Genomic DNA, 21897 nt, shown 5'->3' with positions numbered 1-21897 from the left:
TCGTACATCAGGTATCAACAAGAAGTTTTTTAAAGAAATTATCAAGACACCGTTTAAACAAATATATCGGTTGAATAGGAGTATAACAGAGCCCAGCCCTTAGTTGTCCCTAAGACAGCGAAGAAATGATGTAAAGATAATAGACAGCCCAATAGGGCACTCAGTAGTCCCTAAAGGCCGACAGCTCAATACCAAACTCTCGATCCTTGCCTTGCTCCTAGCCAGAAAGTCGTATAATCACAGGCTACGTTTTATGCTGCCTTGGCTTATCTTATATCTACCTTACAGGGAAAACTAATGGCATGTACAGAATAATCTGTTAATGCTAAGATTCACGTATGGCCTACACATCCTCATGTCTATCTGACCGCTTGAACTGTGCTGTGTAACTGGGAATCGGCAAAACTGTGGATCAATTTCGTCACCTGGGAGTCACGGGTATCACGAAGCGTAGTTGATCAGCCACTCTAGGCTCTGCATGAAAGAAGATTGCACGGGGTAATGAATGTTAGATGGTGATAAAAGTAGATTTCTGCCTATTGCTGGAACTGTAAGAGCATGGTTCATGGTGATTTGTGCCCAGTAACTTATAAAAAATCAGAGGAGAAAAATGTACCATTAGGCATTCAGGCAGATCGTCATCCTGCGTCCTCATGTGAGTCTACATACATGCAAAGAGCTACTCGTTAGGCATTTCCAGTCTAGCTAGAATCAGAACATGTAAAATTGGAGTTGGTGCATGTTTAGAAGCTGACTGACAGGAGATTCTGAAAGTTACAGTTCATATTTTGCTTATGTTTATCGAGTTCTAAACAATAGCAAGTGTAATGACAATTTATAGCTAGAAATGGAGGACCGAGGTGTTCACCTCCATGACTAAATGGCATGAGGACTCCTTGTCTGTGGCAAGGCAAGCAAGGGCTACCACAGCGGCTGCCACAGTTGAGGGCCAGAAGGAGAGCTGCTTATGGTTGAGAAGTGAGAGCAAGGACAGGTATTTTGCCAGGTCCGCTACCCTGTCATCTGCCTTTGCAGCCTTCAGATAGAACCTGCGAAATTTGAACAGAATGGTGTTAGCCTGTCCTTATGCTCAGCTGATACAGATAAGACAGGAAGTTTGTGGTACCAGAGGAAATGGTGAGTTGTTGTGACGAAACACTTGAAGTTCAGGACCTCCTGAACCAGCCACTCCATGGCAACAACCTCACTCCGGCTGTAAGTATTGATCCCAACTTTGAAGGTCTTTTGAAGGACGCTGAAAGGAATCAAGCAATGAGATAATGTTGCACATCAAGCTTAGCACAAATAAATAATCGAAAACAAGTTATGATCAGGAGACAAAACTCATAGATACACTTCAGTGCAATTTCAGCTAAAGATACGTCTAGTTGTCTTGCAATGCAAAGTGCAGCGATGCGTGTCACATATCAAAATATATGATTCAATCAACCAAAAATGGCAACCAGCATCGTCAATTCTTTTACTATCACTAACACGTAACAGCAGCACAGTCCAATCAGGAAACTAAGGAACTTCTGAAATGATCACCCTGTGAACACTTCTAAATGCAAGCTGCACAGAGTGCTAGTATCAAAAGGGACAAATGACAGATGAGAATGTGAAAACCACCGTCAAATGCTAATATGATTCAGATTCATAACATGATTAAACAGTGAAATAGCTCTTCTGAACCGAACCATCTCATTGCCTCCTAAAGCTTTTCAAACACCCAAGGCGTATTTCAGCGAGGTAGGGATGCAACTGGGAAAAGAAACATAGTTATGACCTTGCAGCATATATTCTATCATCTGAGGGACTATGCAGGATCAATGCATGATTAAAAGAAGGAGCTAATTTGGTGTGACTTAAGTCAGTAGTTATACTGAAACAAAGCATGGAACGGAACTAGTGATCTAGTTAGGATTCACCAAATATGCAGAACAGAATCTCTTACAGCAGACATAACAAGGGAGAACATTACCAATTGTACGGTTGGTTCTCTTCTATGCGGGTGGCCAGGGTGATGCAGGCAATGCCCAGCAACTGCAGATTTCTCAGACTCTTCATGTATCCTTGTGTCAAGAAGCGGTCCATCAGTCCAATCCCCATGAAAACGGTCACTGGCTGCAGCTTCGTCAGATACGAATGCTGGCATTGCAAGGGAAAGTCATTCTTTGCAACTGAACTCTTTATTTTGGAACAATGAAGGAGCATAAATTGTGCATGCCATGCTTTTGAGTAGTGACACAATTATAGTACAATGCAAGGAAAACATCAATGAAATGCTTAATTCCAAGAAACCTTCTGATAGAAAATGGTGATAACAATATTTTCAGGAGTTATCTGAATCTCATACGAATAGAAAGTGCATCGAAAAGCTTAAATTTGCGGGGATGCATATGCAATAAAGGGCATATTCAGAGTTACAGATAGACACAATAGCATTTAGAGAGCGAAGATTCAGGAATCCTAATTGCTACACTATGTAATCCCAGACATGGAAGCAACATTCCAATGAAATCATGTTTCAGATGTCAAATGGGGACTGCGGAGAAACATTTTATTCAACTGAATCCGCTGTTTCTCTCTTCCTTTTCAAACAGCCCATGTTAGAGATAGCTGATCTCTGGGACCAGGATGGTTTGGTCCTCAAAATGAGTGACCAAACTGAGCCAGTACAAGCATGACTACTCACTGACAGAAAGCTACACAAGGACACCCCTGAACCTTGATATGTCAATAGCATTGCCATTTTCAAATCCACCCATCAACTAGTGTTAAACTAACAAACTTTCAGATAGCAGATAGTTTCCCCAGTACAAAATACGAAAGGGAATCAGACATGCTGCTTGAGCACAATAATCATTACTAAAAAAAGTATTCACACCAGAGAACAGCTTATGCAATTATGCAGTTGCGGTGCTTGCTGAACACTGGTAAACAAATTCTAGACCATTGAATCTGACAACAAACCACCAAAGGACCTAGAGTTGTATGCCACCAGTACAATGCAGACATTACTGCATAAGCCTGTGTAGCTCCTACCAGGGCAACAAATCTGGTCACATCCGATGCATAACCCGATGTGAACTGTTGATCGCACCGTACGCACACAACAGAGTGAGTGTAGTATACACTGACCTCGATGATCCAGTTCACCATGACGACACGTTGCTCCACGACGAGAGGGCCGTCGCTGCCGGGCATGGAGCCGTACACCTCAGTGTAGTCGCGTGCAACCGCCTCGCGCCGCTCGCGCCGCCGGAACCGCTCGTAGCTCTCCTCGTCGTCCAAGTCCTCAAACCGCCTCCCCTGACACAAGCATTCCCACCACAACAATTACCAATTTACCAGATCAATCGTCGCACTGATCAATGCAGCCAAACCCAATTCCCAACGAATTTGACAGAAATCGCGTGGAAACCCGCTCACCGTCAGGAGATCGAGAGCGGCATTGTTGACGGCGCGCGCTTCGGGGTGCACGCAGGGGATGAACTGCTTGGCGAAGTCGAGGAAGAGGGAGAAGGTTGCGGAGGGCGCGGTAGTGTCGTCGTCGTTGTCGGTCAAGGGGGAGCTGATCAGGGGGCTGAGGGAGTACTCGGCGCAGCTGCAAGGACCGCTGAGCACCTCCTCCTCCTCATCGGGCTCCGACGGGGTCAGCTCCTCGTACGCCGAGGAGTACTCGGTCGCCTCGGCGTCGTCGGCGAGCTGCTCCGGGCAGGCGAGGTCGGACTCGAGCACGGAGCCGAGGCACGACGACTCGGAGGCCTCGACCTCGGCGGGGAGCGCCCTCGCGCCGCCGATCACCACCGAGCACTCGGAGCCGGCCGGGCGCGCCTCGTCCTCGTCCTGGCGGCGAGACCTCTTCTCCGGGCGTTGATACGCGGCGAGAGAGGTGGAGGAGGCGGAGATCACCTCGCTGTAGAAGCAGGAGGAGGCCGAGGTGGACGACTCAGCGGGCCGCTTCCCCGCCGCTGCCGCAGTCGCGGCCTGATCGAGGAGCAGCGGAGCCGCCCCTCTCCGCCGGCGGTAGGGGTTGGAGCGGGGCCTCGTGGGCACCGGCGCGAGCATGGTGGGAGGCATTGCGTGATCCGTGCGTGCGCGTGCCTGCGGGGTGTAGCTCCGACCAGCTGCTGCTGCTGCTGCTGTCTGTGAGGAGGTCACTGAGACTTGGGGAAGGGGAAGGGGAAGGGCAAGGGGAAGGGAAGGAGAGACCAACGATGAATGCCCGGCCCGAAAAGCTCTTCGAATTTAAATCCTGAGCCGTGGTGGACAGGTGAACTTCACTGGTCCCCACCTGCAGCCAGAGTAGATTCACAGCGGGGTGTGCGAGGCCCGGTCCCGGCGTGGCCGCGTGGGATTGCCAGAACAACGGCCGTGTCAGCTTCCGTTGGGAATGTCCGCGGCTGTTGCAGTCTGAGCAAACGCCAGGTTGTCTCAGACTGTCACTGACACGCCGTGATTCACTTTGCTGTGATCAGCTTGGTTCGTGGCAAGAGGTACGTGACTTTTTATCTCAGCAGATGTCAAAGTTCTCCTGAAACGCCAATTTTCTTCAGAGTTTAATGCCTCACTGTCTTCCCGTCAGCAAAATCCCAGCAACAGGTCATATTCCGGTTGCAACTTGCAAGTCAGAATGGTCCTGAACTTGAATACTGCTAGTGAATGCAGCCTCTGCAGTACGGTTTATGTGAAAGCACTCCCACTTGACCGCTGCTTCCAGTCGAACATTTATGTACATGCAACTCTCAGTCTCACTTCAACTAAATGTTCCTGAAAAGCAATGTGGGCAAAATTTATGTGCAGGCTGTGCTTAATAATACAAACAGGTTGCAAGAAATTGATAAAGCAAGCTCTCTTTTCTGTTCCTTCAGAAAAGGGGACAGCAAAAACTGAGAGTAATTCGAAAAAGTTACAACATACCAGAGTAGGTGCTTGAGCACGTATCATGTAAAATAACTTTAGCACCATTGTACAAAACTTCCTAGGGTTGCAAGTTCATAAAACAGATCTAACATGTTTGACTGACAGGCACAGCACTTGCCCAAGCATGTCATCAGCCTGGGAGACAAGGTGATGTACCTGAGAAGTGATCAAAATGGTAGTTTACAAGACGCCAAGCGTCCTCTGGATCTACATGATGTTCTTCAGCAATTTCATTCAAAAGAAGCAAGTAATTCAGCAGCACTTTGTTTGAATTCTGTTCCATGCTGTATCAAGCAACAGTCTAAACGTAGCATCATGACTGCACCAATCCAATTTGTTGAAGCTGTTCTCAGGCAAATTCCCAACAAGACTGTGAAGCACTGTTCTTGGCGTTCTCACGCATGAGGGTTGGGAAGAATGCACATTGCTTACAATGACAATGACAACCCTCCAGCGCACTGTTTCAATCCTAATAAATGAGATGCTAGCTCCTCATCACCATATTGCTTCAGCAACTCCACTAAACGTTCAGTACAAGATGCTTCTACGTGGATGTCCCTCTCCACAACCTTCCTCCCCAATGCTGATGCCTCATGGACATGCCCTTCCTCACACAGACCAAGCAACAGAGTTCCGTACACGTCAGAGTCACACAGCACGCCACTCTCCTCCATCATTCTCAACCAGTGGCAAGCATCCAGCGACCTCTTCCTCACACAGAGCTCCCTCACCATTGAACTGCCAGCAAGCGGGGTCAACTGCACCCCTTTCTTCATCATCCTCTGCGCCAGTCCTTCAGCTTCAGGTGTCATGTCAACCCTCCACAAGCAAATGAGTAAAACATTGTAGCACTGCCCGCTCGACACGCCCCCATCACCGATCACACGCTCGACCACATCATATGCGTCAGCCACCCTCCGCTCTGTGCAAACCCCTTCGACCAGTGTCCGCACAAAAACCTGGTTTGGCATCACCCCTCTCTCTGCCATCCTATCCAGCACGCCAAGCGCCTCCGCCACCCTCCCATTCCCACAGAGGCATTTCACCAAACATGTATAGGTCACCACGTTGGGTGCACAATTTGCATCCAAACCGCTGCTCTCCATCTCCTCGATCAACCTCAGCGCGCCATCCACGTTCCCTAAACTGCACATCCCATCGAGCAATGCGGTGTAAACCACAGCATTGGGCACGCACCCGAACTCCGGCATTTTATCGATCAGCCGGCGGGCGCTCTCAAAGTTCCCAGCGGACGCCTGCTTATGCACCGCGGTCACGATCACCGGCACGGTCGGAGAGGCGCCGGACCCGGCCATGATCTCAAGCACGGCGGAGACATCGGAGGCAGAGCCCGCCGCGCGGAGGGCGTAGTGGAAGAAGGCGGCGTCGGGGACGAGGCCGAAGGACCGCATGTGGCGCAGGGCGGCGAGGGAGGCGGGGAAGAGGCCGGCGTGCGCGGAGATGTTGAGTAGGAGGGCGTAGTGCGGGAGTGGGAGGGGCTGTGCGGAGGAGGAGAGGAGGAGCGGTACGGAGGAGGAGAGGTCGGGGAGAGAGGTGGCGAGTGAGGAGAGAGCATGCGGGGAGGGGAGCGGCGAGGAGGGGGTCAGGCGCCATAGGAGGAAACGAAGGGAGAGAAGCGGGGAGGGGAGCAGCGGGAGGAGGCGGGGCAGCGTGCGGAGAGGGAAGGCGTCGGAGGGGGACGGGAAGGCGCGGGAGAGCGCGTGTGGGAGCGGCGTGGGGGACGTCGACGTCGACGTGAGGACGTCCAGCAGCGCGGCGAGTTTGGGGTGGTCGCGGTGGGGCGGGCAGGTGGAGAGGCGGCGGCGGAGGAGGAGGGGCGACGCGCGTGGTGGCATTTGGTGGTGGTTCGGACGGAGATGGCGGAGAATGGGGGAGCGCGTCTGTGTGGGCTGGCTGCCGGTGGGCGGTGGCTGGCAGGTGGAGGACTGCCTAGGTCGAGAGAGGCCCAAAAGATCGACGACGACGTCGGAGGTCCCACAACAGCCCATGCGCACGTGAATCAGACCCAAATAAGCCCATCAGTCGGGCGAATGAGCCCAGCGGCGTGGGAAGGTTTTCGCGGGATTGCCGTGCATCTTCCGTGAAGCAACGTTCCCACACAGTTGGTTTGATGGACCAGATTCCGGCAGAGGCTAGTTCGTCGGCTATTTTCGGCCTGTTCTGGGCCTGCTAGATGTATATGCTGCACTACTTGAATACTTGATCGAAGATGTATCGACTAAGTGTCTGTTTGGCCGAGCTCTTGACCAGCTTCATGAGCGGCTTATGCTCAAGCTGTACCAAACTGTACCGTTGAAAATAGCTTCAATGCAAAAGACAGGGAGAAGCCATTTTGCATATTCATGGAATACGATTCTCTAGGAGAAAGTTAAAAATAGTGGCTTCTCTTATCTTGTCCACCTCCCCACAGACATGCATTGGGACACTACCCCTCAACTTGGTTAAAATTACAACGAAACTACCACTCCCCCTGCCTGCTAGACGGCGACGAGACCTGCTGCAAAAGAGGTGGGTGGAACAACATGGGATGGAGGCGCGTCGGCGTGGGTCGGAGCTGGGCGGAACTGCGATAGGCGAAGCTAGGCACGACGGCGGGCAAATCGGAGTTGGGATGCCAGTGGGAGCAGACATCGATGGGGTGGAGGAGCGTGGCCGGTGCGGGATGACGAGGTGTCGACGCGGTCGGAGGGTAACAGCACGGGGGAGGCGAGGGGCGACGGCGTTGGGAGGCAAGGGTTCTAGTTGGGGGGGGGTGAGCTTGAGGTGCGACGCAACCCCGTGCAGAACAAGCGAATAAGAAAGAAGAGTGGGAGGGGGGAAAGGAAAAGGACAGAAGAAAAAGAAAAGAGAAGGAAAGAAATAAAAAAGAAGATGAATTAAAAGGGAAAACGGCAAGGGTATTATAGGTATTTAACATCTACTATGCATTCTAAAAAGTTAGAAGAAGCCCTCTGCCAAACGTTATTTTACAAGATGATCCAGAGCTAGAAAAATCTGCTTTTCCAGATAAGCCAGAGCTAGAGCTATTTTTTCACGAGTTTAGAGCCGTGCCAAACGAGCCCCTCGGCCCTAACCAATGCCTTACGGCTCATCCCTTCATTAGCCGAGGAGCCTCCGGCCCTCCCTCAGCATCGGGGTTCCTCCAAATACTGAGCCTTGATCATTCCCCTAACATATTTTTTTATAATTGTGATTAAAATTAAAGAAGTTTGACTTAGGACAAAACTAAGACGACTTGTCTTCAGGAGGACAGCAAGGGGAAGAAGCAAAGGCCCTGGAACTCTCCACTACAGATTTCGGCCCTAAGCAATGGAACTCTCCACTACAGATTTCGAATTTTGATGAGATTTTTAGAAATTTAACGCTGGCAGTGCCACCAACCGAGAAAAAAATTAAGTTTTTGGCTCTGCCACTGGGAATAGGCGCATGGCGGCGGCATCTACCTACGTGGCCGTTGAAGGCGCTCTCGCGGACGGCTACCAAAATCGAGGGCTCGAGGCAGAGAGGGAGAATGGCTCTTGGATACTAGTTTATGAGCTCGGCATCAGCCTGCAATGGCGAAGGTGGCGTTGCAGCGCACGGTGGCGGAGGAACACACTGCGATGACGACTGTGTTGTGCAGTGCAGGGGCAGAAACCGTCTGAGCTCGGAACAATGCTCCAGTCCACGAGCAAAGTTGGAAAGCGAAAAAATGGGACAAAGCAAGGATGGAGATCTCACCAAGGTGCTCATCAGCATGGTCAAGAATAACATGGATTCGTGCATGTGACCGCATGATCTATCCGGACTATTTGTCTTGAGATCAATGGTGAGATGAATCATAGGTAAGTGAGAGAATTTTGAGTAGGTAAATAATTCAATGGTTAGATGAACATTATGGGAGAAGAATGAATGGTCGAGATTAGTTATGTGGTCACAAGTACCGACTTTTTTGGTGCAGCTCTCGCAGCTCTAGCTCCTCCTGACACCCACCCGACACGTCACTGTAGAAGCATTGTTCATCGGAGCCGGTATTCTCTCTCCTCCCTCCCCCTCACAGCCGCCGGAGGAGCCGGTGGAGCCACAAATTGTGGCTCCTCCGACTCCGGCTCCTTGGGGCTCCAGACACGCTACAGTGCCCGGTATCAAGTGGAGTCGGAGCCCCAAGGACCCTGGCCAAACTAGCCCTACATGTGGACCGAGTGCTGCACTACTGCTTGAAGCTGCTGGGTAGGGGAATCTCCCAAGCTGTCGAGCGAGGGCCGATCGCCGTTGCAGGAACCAAATCAGCTGGGCTCCAGGTATCGAATCCGCAATCAGCCTGGTGGCAAACTTGGCAAGTGGTGGTGGGTGGGGGGGGGGGGATTAACATTGAACTTCCCAGGTAAATTAGGTTAGTACACCATGAATATTAGTCACAACATGATAATGTATACTCGTCAGAAGTAGAGAAGCTGGTGGGAAGAACTGAATGAACGACGGAGAGAACTTGCAGCAGACTACATCAGGGCAAAACGCGGTTGCATGGTCGTGGGATCTCACGGTGGAGCTTGGCTCTGCTGGCTGCACGCGAACAGAAACGGTGGATCCGCTTCACGCCGATGCAGGTGAAGTACCTGTCCGCGCGAACAGAAACGCGTCGTGTAGTAGGCCGGCAGCGCGCTCCTCGCCCTTTGCCAGCCCGACCGTCTGTTCCTGGTGATGGCTGCCTGGCTGGTGATTACGTGATGGAAGAAAACGCAGATGCTGCCGCTCTGGCTTGGGCTTCGCCTTACGTGACCGGTGCCGTGACCTTGAGGCGGGCGTCGGGTGGAGGGGCAGGCGATGCGTGTCAGTGTGTGCGACACCGACGACAGGCGAAGGGCAGGCGGCAGAAGGGAATGATTTGTTTTTCGTTTGGAAAGTGGGAACGTGATCTACGTGATGACGTGAAAATTGCGGAACGGGAGGGGACGCGGTACACAGGTGGGTCTATATTTCTTTTCGCGGTGAAAAAGAAGAGTCAAAAAGGTATAATTATTTGCTAAAGTGCTGTATTTCACTTCACATCTCTTCAAAACTTTTGGTACCCTCGACGTGTCTAGCGGGTCTTATATGAAGGCTATGAGAAAAATTATTTAGATGGAAAATGTTTCCCATCATTTTGAATCTTTATTTAATTAGTTATTATACACCTAGATGCTTTAAATACTGAAGATAAGCGTCACCCCCTTCCCCCTGCTCTTTCAGTTTCAATTCACCTATATTAACACAGTGCTCCTCCAGTGTGAATAGTCCGAGCAGCAAAGACTCCAGCTCAAAATCTTTCTCCTCGTCATCCTCCAGTTCATTCAAAGGTAACAAAGTTAAATATTGTTGTCAAATCCGGATGTTAGGCAACGTTTTTCAAAATATTTTTGGTAGAATTGTAGAGTTAATTGTGCGTGTGCTTTCTCAACGTTCCGTATCGTCTAGCATCTTTTACACCACGACTATACACGTGCCGCCAATTTTTTGGTAATAGGTTATTACTTAGTGGTTTAGTTTCAATGCAACCTCTTTCACGTGCTTTTCAAAGTCTTGGATCGATTTCTCTCCTTAGGGCATGTTTGGATGGTTGTCGTTATTTATCCTTCCAATTTTTTTTAGCGTTCACCGCACAGCTTCCATTCGTTTGGTATAGTACCAAGGATCGGTGAACCCAAGCTACGAATGTCCTCGCACATTGACTCTTCCACCAATCGTGGGCGAAACACGGGCGCACGTTTCCTCCGAAAAAAATGGTGAGCCGATAGTTGGCGCGGCAAGCTGCGGTGAAATCCAAACATACCCTTAGTTTTTCTGGTGTTTCATGTTTGGGGGAGGGGAATCCCCGGCAGTGCGCCAGTGCGTGCAACTCTGGCCGTCCGTCCGCGTGAAGTGCCACAGCACTGCTGCCATCTGTCGCCGCTGCATCTCAAACCGTCCATAACGCTCCCTGCATTCCCTCCGCGACTCCTCTTCGGCGCGACCGACCGCGAGCGAGGCACTCGCTCCGCAGCTTCCGTCCAGAGGAAACGGTGCAAGCTGCCAGGCCGGAGCGGAAGGAGCCAATGAGGCAGTCGAAGGAAACGGTCGTTTGAGATGGAGCCGGGGCAGATGGATGAGGATGGCATCAACTCTCGGGCGATGTGGTGCTTCACGCGGACACGAGTTGCAGCCCGACGGTGTTCACAGTGCTGGCGTATACACCTCGGTGGATCGGAGCGGCGAGAAACGAGGAACGCAGGCAGAGAACAGCGTCGTATGCGGCAACGGCGGGAAAGGGGAGGGGGTGGGGGTGCGTCAGGCGCCATGATCTGGTCCCCCCACGGACACGCCGTCTGTAGGATGCCAAGGCCAACTTGGTCGCCGGCCAGTCCGCTGCCGCCGTTCAAAAGTATAGCAGATTAGCAGTTACCAGTTATCACTGTGATATTTCTACGACTAATGTGCCGGCATATATACGCTTCGAGGCTAATCATACCCGTTAACTCCTGACGACGGACTCGCAGCAAAGACTCCAGCTCAAGATCTTTCTCCTCCTCGTCATCCTTGAGTTCAATCAAAGGTAACATATAGTTAAATCTTATTTCTATAGTTGTTAAATCGGGAAGTTAGGCAACGTTTTTATATAAATTTTGTAGGATTTTAGGGTTCATTGTGCGTGTGCTTTCTCGACGTTTGGGATCTTCTAGCGTCTCTTTACACCGCAGGTATACACATGCCGCCAATTTTTTTTGTAATAGGTTGGTTGAACCTAAAATCGCTAAAGTGGTTACTTAGTGGTTTCGTTTCATTGCAACTTCTTTCAAGTGCTTTTGAAAGTTTTGGATCGGTTTCTCTTAACCAACATGCATCCTATTCGAAACTGTTGGGAGAATGTTTGGGTGGTTGCCGTTGCTCGCCCTTCCAATTTTTGGCGTTCGCTACGTGGCCTTCTGTTCGTTCGGTTTAGTGTGAAGGATTGGCAAGTCCAAACTTTGGTTGCCGGCCAGTCCGCTGCCGTTCGAAAGTTTTATTTCCTCCATTTCAAATTATATATCGTTTTATCTTTTCTATGCATCTAGATAATCTAGAAAAGTCAAAACAATCTACAGTTGGAATGGAGGGAGTACCAATTATCACACACTGTGATGCCGCCGTATACACGGCTTCGAGGCTAATCATACCCGTTAACTCCTGACGACGGGCTCTCATTCTATTGCCCATTCGTTTACTCGAATGTCTCGGTAAATTAGCTAGCTAGCGCTTATTTTTGTTAGGAACGAAGAAGCAAGTCTTATATATTCCAATCTACGGAGTGACTAGCTCATCCATGATTGTCTTGATCTTGTTTTTTTTGCAAATGATGCAGGGAAAAAGGGGGCATGGCGGAGGGGCAAAAAAATGCCCGCACTGCTGGGGGATGTGCCGGCACTGGCTGCGGCGGGGGCGTCGGAGGAGGGGGGAAGCCAGCATGGGTAGACGTGCTCGTGCGTACGAAGTTCTGGAAGACGTGCGAGGCGCACAAAGGTGTGGCTAGGGGAGAAGGGTGCGTGTTTTGCCTCGACTGCTACGAGGTGACATGCCCGCGTTGCGGGCACGGCGACAAGCCCGGCCACCGCGCCATCAAGATCCGGCGCTACAACCTCCGCTCCGTCGTCCTCGCTGCGGACTTGCAGGACCTGGGCATTGATGTGCCAAAGATACAGGTAAATTGATATCATGCATAATCACTACTGCCTCGTTACAAAATAAGTAATCTTTTAGTAAATTTCACACATACTACAAAATAAGTGACCTGGGCATTGAGTACCAAGTACTCCCTCTATTTTTATTTATAAGGCCCGATATGACCTGCACTGTCTCCCAAATTAAATCATGAATTTATCTTATATTATAGTATCTATATAATCATTGGAGAGTATATTTGATTACAAATCCAACCATTTCGAGTTTACATCATAAAAATAAAAATTATTAGTTAAATTATTGGTCAAAAATAGCAAAGTTTGAATCTTGATACGTGGGTACGCCTTATGAACATAAACGGAGGGAGTAGTTGTGAAAAAATAACTATATTGCCTATGATTACTTATACTAAGCTATGCTGTCTATTTGATTTTCTAAATCTTGAATAAATGTATGTGCATTCGAATCAGAAAAATAACATTAATTGATTATTTGATTGGCTCGACGCGCTTATCCATATACCTTTTGTTGTTGTGAGTTGTTGCTTTAATCATATGAGGTTTGCTAGGAGCTAAAAGATCATTCTTGGTGTGATAAAATTTGAAGACTGAAAGATACTTATTTGGGATGAAGAGAGTACTATTTAATTTTTTCCATCACGGGAGATGTCAACTGAGGATGCATTCACATCTTTTATATATATATATATATATATAAAAGACTTAGCCACACACGATATAGCATCATACCTAGCTAGTAACTTCGAGCACATACGCATGCGCATCATGTACTGTATCATAGAGTAGGAACTACTGAATTTAAGGTTGTCTAACTCTTAATATATGTGTCCTTGCAGCAATTCATCCTCAATTCACAAAACATACTGTATTTAAGGCCGGTCAAAAGATCCAAAAAATTTAGGCCTCGATCAGGGGCACGTCGCTGCTCGACTTGCCAATGCTATCTCCATGGTGAGGAAAGATCCTACAAGTTCTGCTCACTTGTCTGTGAGGTTCGTCTTGTTTCTCTTGCCTACTTGATTTTTTTTAAGCTATAAATATAGATATTTTAAGCATAGTACTAAAATATCATCCATTATCAGGGGAACCAAGACGTGTCGCCAGATGATTTCTCAGGACCAGAAGCAGAGGAACGCATGAGGAACCTTCACAAAAACATGAAATCACCGGCGAGTGAGCATGGAAACGAGCCGAGAGCCCTTGATAACCTCCCTGGGACATCTGAAGTAGCACCGGTAGCAAACTTGGGGCACGTGGAGAACAACACATTTCGTCGGCGGTTGCGCAAGCAAGGAGTACCAAATAGGGCACCATTCTTTTGAATGCTGCTTGAGAGGCCAATTTGAATGGTTGAGCTCAACCGGGGGAGGTGTTGAATTGATCCTAGAGGTGATGGCTAGGTTTGATCCAACTCTAGATTGTTGGGTTCTTCTTGCTTTAATTTAGTGTTGCTATTTCTATTGTTCTTGTTGAACTTGTAGTGTCTGGATTATGTTTGTATACCAGTTTAAGTAAATCTATATTGTTGGGATTTCATGTGGTATTAGCGTGACAGTTTCTGTACTGTAGTGCCCGATAGTTTCTCACTTAATTTATTTTTCTACAGTATGAGCGCATCTGATGGATGCATTTGAACAATTTATGACTACTTTGATTGGTTTGATTTATGCATGTGATTTCAAAAACATTACAAAGCCATTTCGAAACAAAAATGTTCAAGTGACTATGTTATCCTTGTCGCAACAGGCCCACTCATCCTCTCCCGTGAGATGCCGATCAATGCTCAGGAGAGTAGAGGAGGAGATGGATCGAGGCCTCGAGGGGTATGCCAACTTGTTCGACCAAGACTGCATAGCGAACTTCATAACAACTTCATAACAAAGTAGTATTAAGTATAGACTTTTCCTACAAAATGATCATATCGTTCCGAATGATTGGAAGGAACGCATCAACAGTTGACGTTCTTCCTTTTAAAAGTTTTTGAACCTTAAACAACAGCGCATTCAACACTAGACCATTCAAGTACATCAAGCACAGGCTCTAAAAGATATAGCTTCCACTGCCAGTTAAACCCAAAAAATGTAATAACTTCCAGATGATGTCACCCTTGATTGACGTAAATCAAGCAGCTATGCAAGGGGTATAACAAAGAACAAAGAAACTAATCGACTGACTTCGATTTCCATACATACCAATGAGTGTGAACCAACTCGCGGTTTAACCTGTTGTCTCTCTGATCGGGGGCAGCCACCTTTCTTGATGTGGTGCGACTGTGCGAGGTTGGCTGAAAGTTGGAGTCTTGGATTACAGATTTATCAAGGCAAAAAGATGCCACCAAGAAGAGGGGAGGGGATATCATTTGTAAGAGGCTTTAGGATTTTTCTACTCCCTCCGTTCCAAATTGTAGGTTGTTTTAATTTTTTTTAGGTTCATAGATATTATTATACATCTATAGTACATGTCTAGGTGCATAATAATATCTATGAATTTAGAAAAGTTAAAACGACCTACAATTTGGAACGGAGGGAGTAGTAAAGAATTTTTTATTGTTTTTAAATAGGATGTAGATAATGGAATCCTATATACATTACAAGTTGAGGCAAAAAAAAATGGTCATGGCAACACCTATCGCTTCTTGGGCTTAGTAATAAGCATAGTCCTACTCCTGGCAACTAAAAGCGCTGCTAACTTCACCAACTCCTCTTTTACCATAAAGAGAACTGAGGCGGCAAAGACACTTTGTACAATCTTGGTACCCATTCCTTTGTAAAACCCATGCAATCCTTCGTAACGGACCATCTTTATTATTGCATCTATTGTACCTGTTGAACATAGTCAGTGTAATGTTAGCAAAAACATGATTATAGATACATGACATAAGATAAAGAAGTATGATATCACGTATATTATCAAAGCACAACGGTTCAGAAAATATCAACAATTTGTTCTCAAATAAAGCATATAAACAGTTTGTTCAGATGAAACTATATCAATAAGTTGTCATTAGTTTGGTTGCACAGTGGAGAAAGATACCTGTGTATCTGGACATCACATTCCTGCCAATTTCTTGTTTTGCTTGCAACCTAGACTGCAACAGTTAAGACATAATGAGCAAACAGGAAACAAAATCGAACTCCAATCCCCCCCCCCCCCCCCCAAACACAAAAAGATGATGCCATTATTGCCTGTAACTAGACACATCTTAAGCAGACTTAAGTACCCGCCTGTGCTGAGTGAGTGTGATTACTGTAATCTGTAATCCCATGCAATTGGAATTCAGGCACAACAGTTACTTTGCTGGAAGCATCAGTTATCAAGGAATCTTTTTATGAAAAATAATTATTGCATCAGACCAGGTGCAGTTATCCAATGGAATCTCTTCTAAGAATTCCACGAGTTCAGCTACTTCATGTACCTTGACGACTAGCAATGGATAAGTGACAACAGTAGCTCCCAGTTTTGCTATTGCACCCAACAAGAACACCTGCTCAAGGAGGAAAATGCTCAGAAAGAAAGCATAAATATATGTACAAAAATTACCATGAGCATGTGCATTGATACTGTTTATTTTTAATCCGGACCAACAAAGGAAATGTAAGATCTAGATAGCGTAACAGGATAGAGAAGTCATGAAGTCGAATTTTATTTCTTCAGTTTGTAGAAATGCACAGCATAATCATATGACATTTGCTGCTGGTCCTCTTACAGAAAAGTTCATGAACCTTGAAGTAAAAGTGGTTACTAATGACTAAGGGCACGTCCACACTTACTAGTTTAATTGATAAGCATATCCATTTCCCGTCAAACACTAAATGGAATGAAATCAAAGGCAACAAAAGAAATTGCAGTGGACCTGTATTGCTTGTTGCAAGTAATTGCAGTGTCTGATAAAATAAAGAATTTAACTTTGTCATAGTTAAGATCTGCGCTACTGAGTAAATACATCAAGCTCACTAGTCACCATCAATGAAGTAATTTAATCTCAATGGTTTCCGTTAGCTGGCCACCAGCACCACATCTGAGCGCATACCATATTTACATGCAATCCTATGGTTTTAACCCAGGCATTTTCTGTAAAAAAAACAGAATCTTCCACAAATGAATGCGTTGTTTTCTTCACGTCAAACAGAATCGTGTGAATATAGACTAATTGTACCATGTAAACAAATTTGTTCATAATTACACTAAATTCTCTTGCTTAAATATCCATAACTTCTCACAAAAAGACCCCACCAAAATAATCCCCATAACATGATCATATGCACTGATTGATTGTCGCAATCCCATTAAAAGGCACTACACAGTTGCCACAGTTAGTCTGAACTCTGAAGGTAATAATGCCTCATTTGCGTGAAAATATGTAATGTAACACTATAACATCATCGAAAATAAGTTTCTAGGAGTGGGGATAAATAGTTGAGGCAATAAGAGAGTCAAAACAGTCACAGTTTCACAAAGCCAGGCACCTCCATCGTTTCATAAAGACAAGAATATTACAGGATCTAATCTGAAAGTCTGTACCTCCATAGCAGTGAGGTTCCTTTTAGGTAGTTGCTTTCCAGAGCGCTTTGACTGGAGACGCTTTGCCAAAGTTTCATATATCATAAACTGAATCGATGGGTTACATACCTGAAATTTTACGCATTTTGGTAGCTGTGGAACTCCATATGTAACCAATGAACTTTGGGTGTGACATTTCAAAAACAAATAACTAACCATGATTAATGTTGGAACAAGTCCTTTCCAATATCCCCTTATGCCAGACTCGCAATAAACCTCCCGGATCTGTCTAAGACCAATGAAAATAGTAAAATAAATGTCTCATAACTTTATTTGTGAAGTAAAAGCAAATTAGAAGAAGGCAGGACTTCAGACTCCAGTTAGTTACTGCACAATCTATTCATATGCAAATTTGATGAAATTTATAATATTGTAGGGTACTGAACTAATCATACCAATAAGAAGTGAACTGAAACACCACTCCATTTCTGGATTTCTTATGTTCTCAATATCCTAATTAATTGAGTCATTTTAAGTTTAAGGAGAACAACTGACACACTGGCATGCTGTATCATTTTAGATTTTTCTTTTTTAAAAAAAGACCTGTACCATTCCCCAACTGCCCTTTTCATTTCTCTACTGAATAGTTTTAATACCAAAATTCAACATAAATGCTGGCAACTTGAGGAATGAGAGCTAACCGCTTGAAATGTACCATATGGATGAGGTTTTTCAGACTCCAGTTTAACCAACCTATCCTTCAGAATTGAAACCTCCAAGGAATTAGCCCTAGATATTTCTTTCAGTAAAAGGTCCTTCTTAGACTCCAAGATCTTCCTTTCTGCTTGCGTATGTGTCTGAAAGGAGGCCAATGTTAATCGCTAGTTTGATGCAATTTTTATTATCAGCAGTATAGAAGCCACATGGATATTCCAGTTTAGTTTAGCCATTGCATTTTCTGTATTGTCTTGGTAAAAGCAAGCCACATGGAGGTCAACTAACATACAAGCAATATTTGTTTGCCACTTAACTACTTCTGCATCATGTATTCTCTGACTGCAAGAAAACTGGATGTTGTGCCATAGCAAATGTATCAGTTATAGTTCATAAGCATGAAATTTTTTTAAAAAAAGACTAGGAATTAGGAAGTGTGGAGATACTTTTGATAGGTATAAACAAAAGGAATAACATCCATCTAGGTCATAGCGCATAAGAACTTTTTCCCAAAAATAATAATAATTGTGGCTTAGTGAGGATCTTATTCAATGCAGTAGTTGAAGGGTTGGAGCATTACAGTTAAATGAGATTGTAGCATATTTAACATGTCAACAATATTGTAAGCTCATCTTATCAAAATTTGGCAATAAATGTCCTACATAAATACTTTGTGTATATTCCAGGAGCTGCCCATAGAGAAGGAATACCATTTCAGTCCCCTAATTTTCATCACCCATACAAATTCCTAGCATGGGAACAGCTGGAGGCAATGGAATATAGTTCTTTACCTGGTTGCTCATACAACTTCATCTCTAAATAGCAGATAGGATCATCACAAGGGATATTAGAAGAAACATAAGTTACACAACACTGTGAGTAGGATGTAACCATACTACTAATGTAAGCATTCCCTCACGGCATCAAGGCTGGTAATTTAAAAACAGTAGAACCTACTAAACCTGTCTATAAATTCTCTTATTTAGTGAACTTTACCAGTTCTATATTCTTCTTGAAGACAAAAGGCATTAAGTAACCTAGTTAAGTTTACCTGCATACGTGTCACAAGAACCCATATTGGATTGGTAAGAAGAACATTGATTGACCTGCAACAAAGGAAAGTAACCCATGAGCATGCCAAAAGAGTAAGATCATTAACTCAGAAAACTAAACATAATAAATATTTAATAGTATAAACTATCAAAACTGCACATTTTGGTACCTATTTCACAAAATCACACAAACTCTGCACATTTGTCGTAAAGTACACATTAACACTAAACTCCGTTAGTTTGGACGTCCAATGGCATTAAGTCTACACATAAGAAGATTGGCCAGCTCATTGATCTGTTTTAATTTGTTCCAGCATTTCAATAAGACAAGCGACTGCAGTGTGAGTAGACGGCTTACCCAGCAACAGCTGCAATACCAAGCCAAGAGAGCATCCCAACAGTACCATCCCCAAGGCCCTTCTTACCACGAGCAGCTGCCACATCTTCAACTTTGTTCTTAAGAATCTGGTAGAAGTAGTAATAAATTCCCTACAGCCACAATTGGATTCTGGCTCAAGTTCATACCTAGCACTTACTTGATATTGTTGGGGGAAAATGTTTTGTGCAGCCCACTTAACCTAGAAATGGAATTTAACCTGCGATGCAGCAGTGCCGATGAGAGAGGGCTTGAGGCCGCTGTACAATCCACCCCACCCTTCCGTTTGGATAAGCTGTTGATTCCACACTTGGTCACTAGGGGGCATTAGCAGCTAGTGCAACAAATAGACGACAAGTCCGCAATGAGTCACCTGGAGCATCTGGAAGAGGGTCGAGGTGTCGTTTGCGCCGCTCCCGGCCTTCCTCTTCTTCGCTGACCTCTCCGTCTGCTGCCGGGTGTTCACCTGATCGAACCATCGGCAGCAGAAGTATTTACCGATTCGGAAGGGGGCAATAGGATTAACTAGAGCGACAAGGGGCGAGAAGGGGATAGGATGGTACGGTTTGGAGAGGGTAGGTGATGATCTGCGCGATAATGCCACCGCCGGCGCCGGCCAGCCCGTTCACCACCGCGCTCGACATGCTCCCCACCTGGTAGAGACGGCGCCGAGGCGGGCGGCGGCCGGTGCACGTCGTGTGGAGGTGGGCCTCAGCGCCCCCGGGTTGGAGGGACGAGCGAGTTGAGGAAGAGGAGGGGTCGAATTGGCAGCCGCCGAGCCGGGAGGGAGGCGGGTTGCAGGTTGCTAGTGCGGTGGCGCTGCCTAGTGGTGGACGAAGGGTGTGTTCCGCGATTTTCCACGTTTCCCTTTCGCAGCTTGGTCCATCCGCTCGCGGGTCGACTTTCAAATCCCGCTCGAGTTTTTTTTCCCGTGTGAAACTCTTATGTCCTATTGGGTTTTATTTCAAATGCATTTCGATCGTAACGGTTTTTTTAAAACTAAATAATCTTTCACGTGGATGATTCCAGGCGATGTAATGGTAGATCCAACTCTACACCGTGATCGATAATCTTGCATCCACGTCGACACACAATGTTCATACTCGCGTTCATTGATGGTACTTTTGGAGCAGCTTATATAGGTAGGCTAACAAAATACAGGTAGAATGAATAGGAAGATCCTGTCATACATTTTATCCCCTATACGACGAAGGTGATGATAAAAAGATGAAAGTTGGCCCTTTTGATCGCTCAGTGACTAATGTTGTGAGATTTTAAACTTAGGCCCCGTTTGGTAGAGCTTCGACTTCTCATAAAATGGCTTCGGCTTCGGCTTCTTCGGTGGAGTGGCTTTTTTAGTGAAGCTGAAGCCGTTTTGCAAAACATTTGGTAAAACGGCTTCTCAATGGCAATATATGTAATTTTATGATCACTTAATGCTTGGAGAGGGAGGAGAAGCTGGTGAAGCCACTTTTTTCGGCTTCTCCTCTCTAGTGTAAGCCGTTTGCGGCTTCTCCCCGGCTTTGGTGGTGAAGCCATTTTGAAATTGACTCTTTGGTAGGGCTTCACCAAAAGCCGGTGGAGAAGCACTTTGAGAAGCCCTACCAAACGGGGCCTTAGTCTTTTCTAGATAGGATATTTGGTTTAAAAAATCTATGCTAGATACGATTAGGGTTTAGGATACAAGATCCTCAATTTCGTGCTGGTGACACGATATTGTAATAAGTATCCTTGACCTGCTATGCAAGAAATCTAAATCCTCCCTAATTCAAGAGCTATGGAATTCAATAAATTCTTTGAAAGGGGACTCGATAGTCAATACACATGCTATCTTCAAGGACCATCTCACGTCTCACGAAACTAGAAAAAGGAATTTTACAGGAAAATTCTTTTGACCTGCCTTCAAAAGTTCAAATTGATCTCCCTATTTTAATTATTTTAAGAAAATCACCCTGTTTTTTTCCCTCCTCTAAACTCACCGTCTTTTTTGTTTTTAACTTTTTTTTTAAGATTCTCACAAATATGCCCCTAGCGGAACCATTTCAAAATCTGGACCCTTAGCTTGGCGCCAAGCTTACATTTCTCGACGCCAGCCATCCTGGCGTCAAGATCCATGCGCAGCTGCTGACGCGGATGCCGACGTGGCGGGGGCTAGGCGCCATCCATCATGACGCCAAGCCTTGGCGCCAAGCAATTTACCCCGTACCTCTTCGCGTTTCGAACTAGTATAATTATTCCGAGGAGCGTGCAACAAACTATGCTGCAGTTCAACTGGTTAGGACGTGGGTTTTTTCTCCTAAATACCTCTTATTCATCTCAAGGGCTTGACTTTTGGTGTCTATCTGTCTTAAGTTGCCTCTCCAACCCAGTATATAGGAAGGTGGTGCTGTGTGATGCAATCTGTATGCAGCTGATTGTTGGCTTGGCCCATGGCGATGGGGCGATTGGTCTGGTGCTAAGGCAGGCCTCGCTTCCAGATGCTGGGGGGATCAAGATACGCCGACATCAGGATAAGGTGTAGCAATTGGGGTGTCGCGTCAGGGCGTATGCGGGGATATTGCGGCTGCAAGTGGAGATGTTGCGGACGCTGCTGTAGTCGGCTTTAGGGCCAAGCAAGTGTCTGGAGAGAGAGTTCCGA

General features: G+C 46.3%; 3 protein-coding genes across 3 annotated transcripts; all 3 read right to left on the bottom strand.

Annotated features, from left to right (window-relative positions):
* Positions 1–303: 303 nt before the first annotated feature.
* Positions 304–4253, bottom strand: LOC101753254 (cyclin-SDS-like). Its single transcript, XM_004985091.3, has 7 exons — positions 3433–4253; positions 3142–3312; positions 1982–2148; positions 1127–1255; positions 869–1049; positions 617–661; positions 304–474 (listed from the first exon to the last, which is right to left on the bottom strand). The coding sequence occupies exons 1-7, from the start codon at positions 4081–4083 to the stop codon at positions 442–444; spliced, it is 1377 nt and encodes a 458-aa protein (XP_004985148.1). The 5' UTR covers positions 4084–4253; the 3' UTR covers positions 304–441.
* A 247-nt stretch (positions 4254–4500) lies between these two features.
* On the bottom strand, positions 4501–6820 carry LOC101752844 (pentatricopeptide repeat-containing protein At5g47360-like). The gene has a single exon (XM_004985090.3). It carries the CDS (start codon positions 6780–6782, stop codon positions 5355–5357), a length of 1428 nt encoding a protein of 475 aa, XP_004985147.1. The 5' UTR covers positions 6783–6820; the 3' UTR covers positions 4501–5354.
* Positions 6821–15146: 8326 nt separating this feature from the next.
* Positions 15147–20127, bottom strand: LOC101786980 (peroxisomal nicotinamide adenine dinucleotide carrier). Its single transcript, XM_004985089.3, has 11 exons — positions 19823–20127; positions 19633–19725; positions 19480–19554; positions 19242–19372; positions 18883–18937; positions 17819–17974; positions 17334–17402; positions 17139–17246; positions 16033–16101; positions 15651–15705; positions 15147–15439 (listed from the first exon to the last, which is right to left on the bottom strand). Exons 1-11 carry the CDS (start codon positions 19901–19903, stop codon positions 15243–15245), a joined length of 1089 nt encoding a protein of 362 aa, XP_004985146.1. The 5' UTR covers positions 19904–20127; the 3' UTR covers positions 15147–15242.
* Between the last annotated feature and the right edge of the window lie 1770 nt (positions 20128–21897).

The sequence above is a fragment of the Setaria italica genome, chromosome IX, assembly GCF_000263155.2.
Source record: "Setaria italica strain Yugu1 chromosome IX, Setaria_italica_v2.0, whole genome shotgun sequence".
NCBI classification, from domain to species: Eukaryota; Viridiplantae; Streptophyta; class Magnoliopsida; order Poales; family Poaceae; genus Setaria; species Setaria italica.
Note: the sequence above shows the minus strand (reverse complement) of the source record. Positions and strands in the feature narration are given on the sequence as shown.

Excerpts from the sequence above, each read along its gene's own strand:
- LOC101753254 (XM_004985091.3), bottom strand. The coding sequence starts at position 4,083 with ATGCCTCCCACCATGCTCGCGCCGGTGCCCACGAGGCCCCGCTCCAAC. Across the intron at positions 3,313-3,432 it reads CCGCTCTCGATCTCCTGACG|GGGAGGCGGTTTGAGGACTT; the intron begins GTGAGCGGGTTT and ends TGCTTGTGTCAG. Across the intron at positions 662-868 it reads CATGCCATTTAGTCATGGAG|ACTCACATGAGGACGCAGGA; the intron begins GTGAACACCTCG and ends GCATGTATGTAG.
- LOC101752844 (XM_004985090.3), bottom strand. The coding sequence starts at position 6,782 with ATGCCACCACGCGCGTCGCCCCTCCTCCTCCGCCGCCGCCTCTCCACC.
- LOC101786980 (XM_004985089.3), bottom strand. The coding sequence starts at position 19,903 with ATGTCGAGCGCGGTGGTGAACGGGCTGGCCGGCGCCGGCGGTGGCATT. Across the intron at positions 17,975-18,882 it reads TTCTTGTGACACGTATGCAG|ACACATACGCAAGCAGAAAG; the intron begins GTAAACTTAACT and ends GCCTCCTTTCAG. Across the intron at positions 16,102-17,138 it reads GGAACCTCACTGCTATGGAG|GTGTTCTTGTTGGGTGCAAT; the intron begins GTACAGACTTTC and ends CTCCTTGAGCAG.